This window comes from Periplaneta americana, chromosome 1, assembly GCF_040183065.1.
Source record: "Periplaneta americana isolate PAMFEO1 chromosome 1, P.americana_PAMFEO1_priV1, whole genome shotgun sequence".
Lineage (NCBI taxonomy): Eukaryota > Metazoa > Arthropoda > Insecta > Blattodea > Blattidae > Periplaneta > Periplaneta americana.
This window is the reverse complement of record NC_091117.1, coordinates 68732725-68746547: the sequence shown is the minus strand read 5'-3', so window position 1 is coordinate 68746547 and position 13823 is coordinate 68732725. Positions and strand designations below refer to the sequence as shown.

General features: G+C 36.2%; 1 protein-coding gene across 11 annotated transcripts in view; it reads right to left on the bottom strand.

Annotated features, from left to right (window-relative positions):
- Positions 1-13823, bottom strand: part of Camta (Calmodulin-binding transcription activator) — a 1741786-nt gene that overhangs the window by 70112 nt on the left and 1657851 nt on the right. For all 11 annotated transcript variants that reach the window (XM_069821663.1, XM_069821692.1, XM_069821654.1 and 8 more), the window contains 4 exons: positions 13625-13800; positions 9786-9967; positions 6259-6404; positions 437-663 (listed from right to left, as the gene is read on the bottom strand). In XM_069821663.1, the coding sequence (XP_069677764.1) occupies positions 437-663; positions 6259-6404; positions 9786-9967; positions 13625-13800 (731 nt within the window). The remainder of the gene's footprint in view (positions 1-436; positions 664-6258; positions 6405-9785; positions 9968-13624; positions 13801-13823) is intronic.

Sequence of the window (13823 nt, the reverse complement as noted above, 5' to 3'; positions counted from 1 at the left end):
ACTGAAGATGACACCACACTGGTGCCGAAATGGGATCCGTCTGTCATAGGTACATAACCTGCTTAAATTACAACACTTTTAATGGTTTAACTAATATAGTTCAAGTAACAGAAGTATTATTATCACAAATAATGATTCTTATGATTCAAAATTATGTTCTATTGCTAATCCACAAAGGCAATAGACCAACAGGTCTTGTCTCAAAATTTCTGGTATAACAGTCAAGCTACTGAGTGTTGCAGGCCATAGTTTGTTAGATAATATTTATAGTTTTTGATCATTTCATGCTTCGCCAGAGCACATTAACAGTTACAACTTATCTTCAATTTTCTTTCTGTACAAAACTGAATTAACAGTACAACGACTGTTATATTTCTCAGCAGGTTATATGAATGTGATCCTAGGTGACAGCATCATCGCAGGTGGGCAGACTTACTTGAGACCACTACTGCTGTTGGCATTTGCCTGCACCACAGAAGTAGCATTACTAGGAGTGCCCTCACGACTCCCTCCTCTCCCCCCCTGCTCCCTGTAGTTGCGGTAGTAGTTCTGAATGCACACAGCTGCCTCCTGGCTCTTCTTGAACCTCTTGTGTTCGCAGTACGAACGGAAACCATTTTGTATTACCATTGCTGCACGGGTCATTTGCTTGAAGTAAGCATACTGTGATATCCAACAGACAGCCATGGAAAAAGAAAAAAAAAACAATATCGTCATTAGATACTTGTGATCTTAAAATTACAAGAAAACGTCTCTCAGAAATATATTTCAAATAAAGAACATAGAAATGTAACACATTTCCTTTATCTTGATTGGTCTTCAGTTTTTCTTACACAGATCTATACACACATATCTAATTCTACAGGTCATAAATAATAAATCAGTACATGGGCCATTTAATAACTAAAGAGAAATGGCTACTATTACAACATAAAACGCATGGTTTACTACGCATTATACTCCATTTTGAATCTTGCGTACCTATACTACTTTTAACACTTGAATATAATTAATTGATTAACTAGCGGACTTACTCGTGTTAATTATGTAAGATTTGTGCGGCTTACAGCTGTTTCAGTACTTCACGTACCATCCTCAGAGCCTACTAATCTCGGCGTCATCTCGAACTTCTCTGCCTGTTATGTGGGTGTGTTTGATTGTTGAAAGGTGTTGAAGAGTGGAGTCAAATAGTGTGTGTGTGCTGAAATTGATCTGTGTGTTGAGAATTTGATCGGGGTGTGTTTTAGTGTGTTTGTATAATTCGAAATCCTACACATACAACCCAAGAACCAAAAACTCACCACACTAGAACAATACGAAATACACAAACACACTAAAACACACCCCGATCAAATTCTCAACACACAGATAAATTTCAGTACACACACACTATTTGACTCCATTCTTCAACACCTTTCAACAATCAAACACACCCACATAACAGGCAGAGAAGTTCGAGATGACGCCGAGATCTAGTAGGCTCTGAGGATGATGCGTGAAGCACTGAAACAGCTGTAAGCCACACAAATCTTACATAATTAACACGAATAAGTCTGCTAGTTAATTAATTATACGCATTATATTTCGTGGACGTACATTGGCAACCTCGATTACTGTTACACATTTAGCAAGACAAATAATGTAATCGAATACCTGTGGGGAAAAAAGGTTGTAACCTGTATTTTTTCTCAAAGACATGTTTCTGTGCAGAAAAGTTGGAGAAGCCTTGGGGAATGTATGTATGAAGTTAATGTTGGCAAAGCTGATATTTATCTGTTTATATTTGAAATTATATTGTTGTGCGGAAGCAAGAAGTTTGTAACCAAATACCTTAGTATAATAATATTAGACAGCTAGCGCGAACGGCGCAGGTGCTGCTACCTAAGTGGCAGGGTGTGCTGAAACCCGTGAAGCAAGCTGTAATATACTATAATGTAGATTGTTGCTAGGCTAGTAAATAGTTTTATTAATTAATGCTGTGTTAAAATGTCAAGGTTTGTGCTCTTTATAACTGCTACAATTACAGCATTGCAAACTGCTCCAAATCGTACTTTCGATTTCCGAGGGATCATAAAACATGAGTCAACAACATTCTTTAGTAGGTCTAATGCCTTCGTCTCTGTGTTGGTAGAACAATAAAAATTAGCTTTTTTTATTTAGGCCTAATAAATGAATAGAAGTTAAAAATATTGGGAAATTTAATGTTTTAGCAAATTAAGTTTTATTGTTATCCACATGCCTTTACTAATTATTACAAGCATCAGATTTCTACCAATTTTATCTTTACAACTGTCAGCAATGCATATATATATAAAGTGTTATTGTAAATTCATTCTTAATGTCAGATTAATTTTGTCTCACTAAAGCAAAGAAAAAATATGTAACAATTAATTACGGAAAGTAATACGAAGTATGCAATATTCCTCATAATATGCAGCTTTGATATAAAATAATAATGTTACATTAAATACTATTCAACATTTCTTAAGTGTCTCATATATTATTCCACTTTAGTACCTCACATTTTAAACAATAGTCCGATTCCCGCTATATTAATATTTGTATTTGTAGTCGTAATACCACACCTCTCCGCTAGATGCCAGCTCCACGACATTTCGCACTCACGTCAATGCTGCTAGTGTACAGCTGTCCGGTATTATTATAGTAAGGTATTTGTTGTACCGGTAACCGTTTAGTAGTAATGACTGACATTGCATACTTGAAAGTTAGTCCAAACCTTTGTGGTGATAGAAATAAAGATAAAAAGAGAAAAATTAATATATCAAAGTGGAAGAGGAATCAGAAGAAACAAAAATGTAATTCTGGACAACCATACGTAGCTCATGGAAACAAACCTAGACCAGGAAAAATACCAAGTGAAGAGTGGGTGCATAAAGGTTATAAGTTTTGTTATACCACATATGAACATTAGGTTAAAGTGAGATTTTTTTCATTTCATTTATTGTGTTCCATAGATCTTACATTAGCAATGAAGCTTTAAGATGTGGAACAAGTCAAAATTTTACAAGATTACAATTTTTTGGCGAGATGTAGTGAGATGAGGCATGGATTCGCCAACAGATTACCTGACATTTGGCTTATGGTTGGGGAAAACCTCGGAAAAAACCCAACCATGTAATCAGACCAAACGGAGATGAAGTGAGATGAGGCCGAGGATTCGGCAATTAATATCTTCAATACAAAATTAAATTAGTAAAAGACAACATTACAATAATACTTAGATATTGTGATTACAATCTAAATATGTATTTCGTTTCTTATGGTTTCAGATGGCTTCATGCAAATGCCCCTATAAATGCAGGGATTTAAGTAAGGAGGACAACAAACTTCTGTTTTAAAAATTTTACCACATGGATTATAATCAAATAACCTTTTATCTATCTGCTGAACGTGTGGAGCTTATAGATGTCAGGAGAAGAAGTACTCCTTACGCAATTTCTAGAAAATACTGCACAAATTGTTAAAAAGTTGTAACCAACAATGTACGAGGCGCATCCAGAAAGTAAGTTTCCCTATTTTTTTTAAAAAAGAACACACACTTTCAGGAAAACATTTATTGGCAACAGGTACAGCAATGTTTCAGCTATTTTTCAACGTAGCCACCATCAGAATTGAGACACTTATCGTATCGTGGGATCAACTTTTGTATCCCTCTGTCGTAGAACTCTGCCGCCTGTGAATGGAACCAGCGTGTGACAGACGTCTTCAGCTCTTCGTCGTTGCCAAAACGCTCACCGGAGGACAGGAATTTCTTGAGGTGCAAGAAAACGTGAAAATCGCTGGGAGCAAGATCAGGACTGTAGGGTGGTTGATCAAACAACTCCCAGCCAAATTCCGTCAAAACAGCTGCTGTGCGCCGAGCCGTATGTGGACGAGCATTGTCATGGAGGAGCACAACACCTGCAGTAAGCATTCCACGCCTCTTGTTTTGAATGGCACGTCGCAATTTTCGCAGTGTTTCACAGTAACGGTCAGCGTTCACTGTTTCACCTCTTGGAAGGAAGTCAATGAGCAGATGCCCTTCCTGTCCCAGAACACCATGCACATCACTTTCCGTACCGACAGCGTCTGTTTGAATTTCGTAGATCCACTATGCCACCAATGCATTGACTGCTGCTTGGTTTCCGGGGTGAAGTGCAAAATCCAAGTGTCATCGCCCATGACGATCCTGTCGAGGAACTCATCGCCATCATCCTGATACCGTTGCAGAAATGTCAGTGCTGCTCCTAAACGTTGCATTTTGTGTTCGGGTGTCAGGTTTTTCGGCACCCGCCTGGCACACATTTTTTTGAACAGCAGGTGCTTAGTGACAATCTCATGCAACAAGGATCGCGATATCTGCGGATAATGGCTGCTCAGTTCCGTAATCGTGAAGCGACGGTTCTCCATGATGCACTGCCGCACCAGCTCAACACGATCATCATTGATGAGGGACGGTCGCCCACTGCACTCTTCATCATGGACACTTTAACGACCTTCAGAAAACTCCTACACCAGCGACGCACCATCTGCTTACTCATGATGTTCGGTCCATAGACCTGACAGAGCTGCCGATGAATTTCAATTGGTGCAATGCTTTGTGCATTAAAGAACTTTATCACCGACCGAACCTCGCAGGCGGTGGGAGAAGGAATAAGAGCTTCCATTTCGGACCACTGCTGCCGCACTACTTGCACCAAGCGGGACCTGTCCGGGTGGCATATGATTGATACATCATAGATCTGTTACGCATGCGCAATTGACACGGCTAATTACGTTTACTTTCAAAGGGAAAAAATCAGGAAACTTACTTTCTGGATGCGCCTCGTAAATAAGTGTTACAATCTTTTTACATGGAAAAGTTAGTTTTTTGTTCAATTTCGAAAAGTTCAGCATTGTTAAATGTTTTTTCATTCCTTTGTATTGTTACAGAAGCACTATGTAGTCCAAAGAAAAAAAAATGAAAACATGTGTCAATAAAATGTTGTCAAAATAGTTTTTTTGTCTTTCTTGAAAAATTTAGGTTTTGCCTGTTACAACCTTTTTGCCCGCAGGTATTCAATTACCGTAAAGGATAATATTTCCACTTGAAATACCTATGCACACTGAACAAAGATTAGTGATACCAGTATGATTTCTTGTACCAGACAGTATAAAACCTGCAGAAATCCATTCACGGATGTATAAACAATATGACATTAATCAATTGCAACATTTTTCAAGCCTTTTTTCAACATGTGGTACACTAAAGTTGTAATTTAAAATCCTTAGTACACTGATATAATCTAAACCAGTGGTTTCCAACCGGGGGGGGGGGATTTTTTCAGTAAAAAAAATGTAAAATACGATATTTTTAAGGTTGGTCCATAGTGACACTGTGGCAGAAAAGATTGCAATTGAAGTTATCCCGTTTCCCCATAATAGATATCTACATAATTCCATAAACATTTCTCCATTTCACCATCAATGTACAGCATTCTCTGAACACTGGCTGGCGAAACATTAAGGGGGCTGGCCTAGGGACGAGTAGAGTTGCCTGCTCCAAACCTAGGTATGCAGCGAACCTTAGTGAGATCAGCTGGTGTGGGTTAGGAATGAGCCTAGCTTCAGGGTCAGCACAACTGATCTAATAAGATCACAGTGATCCCTTAAATTAAAATTAAATACAAAGTTGGTATGATATTCTAATTTTACTAACCTGACAACCCTGGCTGTGCATCAGTCATTCTCTTCTCTGCTGATCGCACACCTACATCGTGTTTACTGAATGTTGAGTTGTGCCATGTTCGCTGAAAGTTGACTCTTGTCGACTTACTTTCTTTCAACTTTTATTTTTCCAACTTTCGCTTCGACAACTTTTGCTATGTTCATTTTCTCGCGGCAAACTAGTTGAAAATAACTGGTTTAGTGGAACATGTTAATGACGGTAATCAAAGCTCGACTGTATAATAATAATAATAAAGTATAGGCCATTTAATATATCATGAAGCCAAATGCATGCATGCACCATAGCACATAGTAAGAACCTTATGGTGGGGGTAAGTGAGCTAGCTAGCTGCAAGTGGAAGTGTAGCAAGGTAGGGAAGCTTCCCAGTCCACTTTATTCTTCCCCTCACGAGCAAATACGTTTCACGAGATAATGAATGGCATATAGGCCTATATTTCATTTACATAACACTGTCACTTTGTTCAGTTATGTTTTCTGGTAAAAAGAAAGTTGAACGTTTTCAGACGATAAATTTCGACTAAATAACATACCTGCTTATATCGACGATAGTAATTCTGTATAAGCACAGCTGCTGCTCGTTCCTTATCCTGCTCTTCCAGCTTCTTGCGGCCCTTGTATGATCGGTATGCTTTCTGGATGATTTTAGCTGCTTCGTATAATTCCCTTTGTTCACGATCTGATTCCAGAGAGAATAATTATTTCGTTAATAATAATAATAATAATAATAATAATAATAACATCAATGATGACGATGATGATAAAAAATAATATAATAAAATTACAGGAGAAAAAAAGAAAATTGTAAGACCAAAATCATGTACAACCTATATATAGGACAGTTCAATGAATACTCGTAGTTAATTTTTAAATACAGTATAATATCTTTAACTGGTTTACAGAATTAATTTAAAAGAAAGAACATAAAATTTAATTATAGCTATCATATTACAGTATATACATACTCAACACTAACAACTATAGAGCAAAAACAATTTAATGAATTAAATACTATTATAGTCACGATCATGCCATGGTATGAAAGAAAAATTTCACAAACTCTTTCATACCATGGCATGATTGTGACTATAATAGTATTTAATTCATTAATATGTCACATCAACGGACGTATATACGTCACCCAAACATCGTAAGATGAAGATTACATTTGTAAAAACAATTTAAGAAATAGAGAAAAAAAGAGTGCATGTAAAATTTGTTAAATACATAAACAAATAAATAAGTGAAAAAAACTTCATAAAACTATATAACACATTCATTTTGAATCTTGCGTACACCACTTTTAACACTTGAATATAATTAATTGATGAACTAGTGGACTTACTCATGTTAAATATGTAATATTTGTCCGGCTTACAGCTGTTTCAGTACTTCACACACCATCATCAGAGCCTACTAGATCACGGCGTCATCTCGAACTTCTCTGCCTGTTAGGAGGGTGTGTTTTATTGTTGGAAGGTGTTGAAGTGTGGAGTTGAATAGTGTGTGTGTACTGAAATTGATCTGTATGTAGAGGATTTGATCGGGGTGTGTTTTAGTGAGTTTGTATATTTCGTATTGTTCTAGTGTGTTGAGTTTTTGGTTCTTGGGTTTTGTGTGTGTAGGATTTCCATGTCCGTATTTATGTTATTGTATGTATAGTTAGTACAACAATAAAACACACCCTCCTAACAGGCAGAGAAGTTCTTGATGACGCCGCGATCTAGTAGGCTCTGATGATGGTGCGTGAAGCACTGAAACAGCTTTAAGCCGGACAAATATTACATATTTAACAGGAGTAAGTCCACTAGTTCATCAATTAATTATATAACACATATTGTCTGGATGTTCCAATCCAAATTACGAATTTGTAGAGTGATATCACATAGTATGTTCGTAGCAGATACACTATAATATTTGTAAGATGTTGGAATAAAAATGGAAACATAACTGGTGTGAATGTAAGTCAACTTCAGGATCCATAAGTTAAAATTGACAGGCAACAAAGAATAATTTGAAATGAACTTATAAATACCGGTACAGATAAGAGTAGTGAAATCCAATAATTATCACAAAGTAATAAGGAACAGGACTGGGATGTACCTACTTAATAATTACAGATACTGCAATTTTATTACATAGAAATTTTATAAGAAAGAGGAACGAGAAGATTTTGAAATATAAAGATCGAGTGACTAACAGCAACAAAGACCACACTACTAATAACGTCTCAATTAGAAATATATAATAAAATTATATTACGGATATCACAGGATATCTAAAGGATATTAAAATATAGTTAGTCGAACCATCATTACAAATAAAAGCGAAAATGTTTACCATGGAAAAGAGTATGTTCTTTGATAAAGAGTTACTCCATGTTTGATAATAAAAAGCTTATCTGATACTACTTACATTATATTGCGAATTTTTAAGAAATTGTAAGAATAGTTGGCTGCATGGAATACATTTTCTGGAATGCTATCAGTGGGTTTATTAAACAAAAGCGTTTCATGCAGTGCTACAGAAAAAAAAAGTGTCGAAAAAACGCAATCTGGTCAGCTGACTGCAAAATGGTGGAATATTGACTGCTATTACTGCAGTGATAATTTCGACAATAACAGAACCGAACTTCCGTGATAATGACATGGAATCATTTTTACTATAAGATTTTAACAATAATAAACGTTGCAAAAGACTACAACACGCATTCCGTTATGATGGATCGTGCAGAAAATTCGTAAAGCAGTATTTGGAATTCCTACACGGTAGCTGCAGCAGTGGTATGTTGGCTGACTTGCAGTATGCAACATGTCTATCATCACCACAGGCGCAGAAAGTACGTCAATATTAAAACTGTTAACAATTATTTGTAAAATTGACAGAACATTGAACAAGTTGTAATTTTGTTTCCAATGGCTTATAATGCATTTTGACAGTTAATTTTGTATTTTGTTAGTCACTTTTCCTTATATAATATAGCTGAGTAAACCATCACACGTTGGAAACAAGTCAGATTTCTCTTTAACCCTCGCAACTTAGCTGCTCTAGAATTTCATAGGCCTACTATCTGGGGTCTTTTCTTTCCCCAAGAATATCTGTTGTTAATAATTAAGATATTTTATAGCTTAATGCATTATTTTATATACAGTATAAGCAAATTGAAAGTTTTCATTGCGCCTAGAATTATTCACTATGTTTAAACAAACAAACAGATAAACAAACAAATAAGTTAATGAATAAATTAAATAAAACAAATAAAGTAAAGTAAATAAATAAAATTACTTTAATGACAGACTATTTATTCTGTACCTGTGTTTTTATTTTTTCAATAATGAGAGAACATATTCACTTTCCTTGAAATATAACACAAAAAGGACATTGTTATTGCATCAAGTGTTAATTATTATGTTTATACAGTTAATTAATTAATTAAGTCTCATCTTCTGCTGCAGTAGAAAGAACAAGGAGTTAATTTTACAAATACAAATAATTTCTCTTGAACCTATAACATTTTACCCATAGCCTACAAGGCAGTTTATGCTGTATTTGTTCATTTGTTCACTTTTCAAAGTACATGTTCACTTTGTTTACAACAGAACACAATCACTGCAAAATCCCTAATTCTAACTACAAAATAAAGACTTGTTATATAGTTGGGGTCATCCACGAACCCAAGCAATAAACTTGAAAAAAAATCAATATACAGTTATGAAATAATAATTTTAATTGTAAAGGAAACTAAAATAACCAAGGATAGCCTACCGGTATCTAGGTTACTGAAACGTTTCGGAGTGTATGGATGTAGATAAAATACGGTGTGGGGTCAGAAAAGACCCCAGATAAGTGTCGAGGGTTAAAAAACTTATACTGAAAGTAGATCTAATGTACTACAAAGTCAGATTTATCTTATGGTGAACTGAAGTGTAGGCATACATAGGCCTAATAAGATTTATCATGTGAATTTTAAATAGCAGTGACAAACAATGAGATGTCAAGATTACACTCTTAACACGACAACGTTTAACTAAAATAATTCAACTTCGTAAACGAAACTCACCAGACAAAGTAAGGTTTGAGAAATCCTTCTCGAACAAACTGCTAGATGCTTGGAAGAACTCACAGAAATCAGCTGTTGTAGGCGGAGGTGACGGAGAATCCAGAGTAAATGAGCAAGGAGACTGCAGACAACTTGATGATGCTGGACTCAGAGATGAACTAGGGGTGCCAACATCATAATACCTGTAAAAAAAAAGAACAAATAACAATACAGTGAAAATTAAATAAACCTAAATTGATTGGTTCGGGTTTCTCATCACAGATTTAGGATACCAGTACATACCAGAATCTTGCGTAAAACTTCGTTTACCCTTACCATATGCAAGTTAAAATTTACAATCCGAGATGATCCTTGGGCATTTTTTGCTTTAAAAACTAGTATTTTCCCTGGTACCGGTACTACAAATCTTTGAATAATGAATTTTAACTGAATTTAAATGGAGGAGGGAGGGGGCTATGAAAGCTCCAGTGCTGTGACTTAAAAGATCTGTTGTGCTTCCCCGTCATATCCCATCAATCCAATAGTTTGACGTTCTTGATAAAATGATACAAACTACGGACTGGAACAGTTGATAGATCATCAAGCTTTAGAAAGTGTTTTCCAAAGATGAGAGCTCTTTGATGAGCGAATGCAATCACATAATAGATTAACTACAGACTCATCTCCTTCTGAACAAGGACTACAAGCTGGGTTAACGTTATGTCCCATCCTATGCAGGTCTTTCTTGAGGACATAATGTCCTGTAAGGAATCAACTGCAATCTATGTATAAAATACGAGTATTTTCCTAAAAAACGATTATTTCCTCTGGACCAAAAATGAAGTAAAATACATTTTACCATGAACCATTGCATTGCATGTAACCTTATTTGCAAACTGAATGTCGGAAGCTACAGTCTGCACTGAATGTCTGGCTTACAGTACAGTACAGAATTTTTACCTGCTACCGGTAGGCTACTGTTTGTAAAGGGTTGGTGGCATGATAGAAAAAAGATGGCCTACTCACTCTATTCAGAATTTCAGTTTTTTATCGGAAATGCTTTTGTCACAGTAATTTCAAAATGGTATTGGTCACTACGACATTATCGGCTACCTGAGAATTACTCTCAAAAATTTTAATTATGGTTTATTTAACGATGCTTGCAACTGCAGAGGTTATATCAGCATCACTGGTGTGCTGGAATTTTGTTCCGTAGAAGTTCTTTTCCATACCAGTAAATCTACTGACATGAGCCTGTTGCATTTAAACACACTTAAATGCCATCGACCTGAGCTGGGATCGAACCCGCAACCTCGAGCACAGAAGGCCAGCGCTATACCGACTACGCTACCGAGGCCAACGAATTCCTCTCAACGACAAATTCCTCTCAACGACAGTCTCTTGTTTACTGTACAATAGTACATGAATTTTTAAATAATTTACACCATTGCTAAATATCAATATAAATAAGTTTTTTTAATGTATTGTTATAAAAATAATAAATTATACATTTGTTTAACGCACAAGAATCATGCTTCTCACTAACTGTCATTCCAGCAGAGGTGTCACAGTAACTGTGGTAGTTATAACCAAGTTCAACCATATTACTTGATGAGAAAAAAAAACAGGCCTACAAGCGATAATTCGTGATTGCTGCTGCTGCTGATAATGATGATGATGCACGATGTTAAATGTATAAAAATTCTAAATTAGAAATGATTCCTATGTATATATTTTTTTTATTTTATTGGGTTATTTTACGACGCTGTATCAACATCTAGGTTATTTAGCGTCTGAATGATTTGAAGGTGATAATGCCGGTGAAATGAATCCGGGGTCCAACACCGAAAGTTACCCAGCATTTGCTCGTATTGGGTTGAGGGAAAACCCCGGAAAAAACCTCAACCAGATAACTTGCCCCGACCGGGATTCGAACCCGGGCCACCTGGTTTCGCGGCCAGACGCGCTGACCGTTACTCCACAGGTGTGGACTCCTATGTATATGTAGGCCTATACAGGATGGATGTGAAATAATCCTGCAGATTTAAAGGACATTAGGGTACACTTAAATTAATAGAAAACCTAGATGTACTACGTTTCGTGATTAAATGCATGCTTAATTAGAATATTAAGTTGAAAGTTTCAGCACTAACAACATCGACGCTAACATACTAGCTTTCTGCTCGTAAAACAGATGTAATAGGTCAACGAATTCAGGTCTGTCTCCCTAGGTAAACTGTCTTTCATCTCCCTCTCTGGCTATAACCGTGCTATCTGGTCGGATTGTTCAATGACTTGAAATTAGTAGTTTTTAACCTGGGGGAACTCGCGTGAACATTAATTACACAAGTGCTCACGCGGGGTTCTATGTGACCCCATTACATATTTTAAGTTTTCTCGTACCCTACATTAACAGATATATCAATATTAAATTTTTTTATTATGTTAAAGGAAAACTATTTCTTATTGTTTATATGTTAAGTGATCTTCAAAGTACCGGTATACACTGAAGCACAGATCTTCTGCACTTTCTTCTGAATCACTGTCTACATTTTCTGTAGCTTCAATTTGAGTTGCACTATGTTGGACTGTATTTACTGAATCCTCTTCTATTTTTTCTTCACTGCTTCTACCAACTAATTCGATAGTGTCTGGGTAAAGGGAGATAAGTCATAAAAATGAGTTTTGAGGAAAATAAAAATTTAACATCGGACCCTTATTACAAATCGATTTCTATACAAATAAAATACATCAAATGCTAGTATCTTTTTGTTTTTTCACATCCACTAGTAGAATTTAACTTGTGTATTCCCCTGGCAAACAAAACTCCATTTAAACAAAAAATGATTTAACCCTCTTTACCCAAACACCATCAAATTCTTCATCCCAGATTGAATTAAATATCTCCAGAATATGTGCTTGTTTCCGTTCATTGATATCCACTGCCAGTTTATCGATATCCATTGCCATAGGGAAATCTATTAAAGTAGATAACAAGAAGCCTGGACAAAAATTTTCGCTACTTAATATGGGTTATGCGAGGACTCGCGCGGGGTAAAATGTGATCCCATACTCGAAAAACAACTGTTGCTGTCTACTCATACACAGTAGGAATCAAACTGAAACATGGTATTGTTTACAATATATTGGCAGGAAGGTTGACTAGCGGTTAAATCAATGGTTCCAACCTGAAAAGTATAATGCCGAAATATTTCTAATTTGGGCCATATATAACCTGCACGAGTTCTCCTGGGTTAAATTAAATTTACACGAAGACTTCTATGATATTGATGTACGCTAGAGGGATAAATGATTCTTTTTTAGCTTTTCTATTGATATGAACGATCCTACTGTCAATAGTTACAGTACCAAATAAGAGGGTGTTAAACATTTTGGAAAAAACTTTTTTTTTTTTTTTGAGGAAAATATGGACTTTCCACCAATATAGTATTACAATTTTTTGTTACATACAACATGAGCTATTCACTCTGAAAATGTGCAGGGTTATTTTACTTCCACCCTGTATATAGGCCTAAAAATGTTAAATGTTATGTTTTATTTAATGACACTCGCAACTGCAGAGATTATATCAGCATCGCCGGATATGCCGGAATTTTGTCCCTCAGGAGTTCTTTTACATGCCAGTAAATCTACTGACATGAGCCTGTCGCATTTAAGAACACTTAAATGCCATCGACCTGGCCCGGGATTGAACCCGCAACCTTGGGCATAGAAGGCCAGCGCTATACCAACTCGCCAACTCGTCGACATATAGGCCTATATAGGCCTACTTTAATAATTAAGTTACAGAATAATAGTGTACTGGAGGGATTATATTGTAGGCCTATATGAAGAACTACCTGTAGTTGTGGTCACTGAACTCGAAGTTGAACTCCACAGGTTCGTACGTTGAAGATGGCTCATCCATGAGTAGAGGTTCCATGAACACTTCACTGAGAGAATCACTGGCATTTGTCGACGATTCTGGCTGTGATGGACTGCAGTCATGTCCTAGCATCATGTCTTCACTCTCATTCTATTACACAACAAATAAAGATA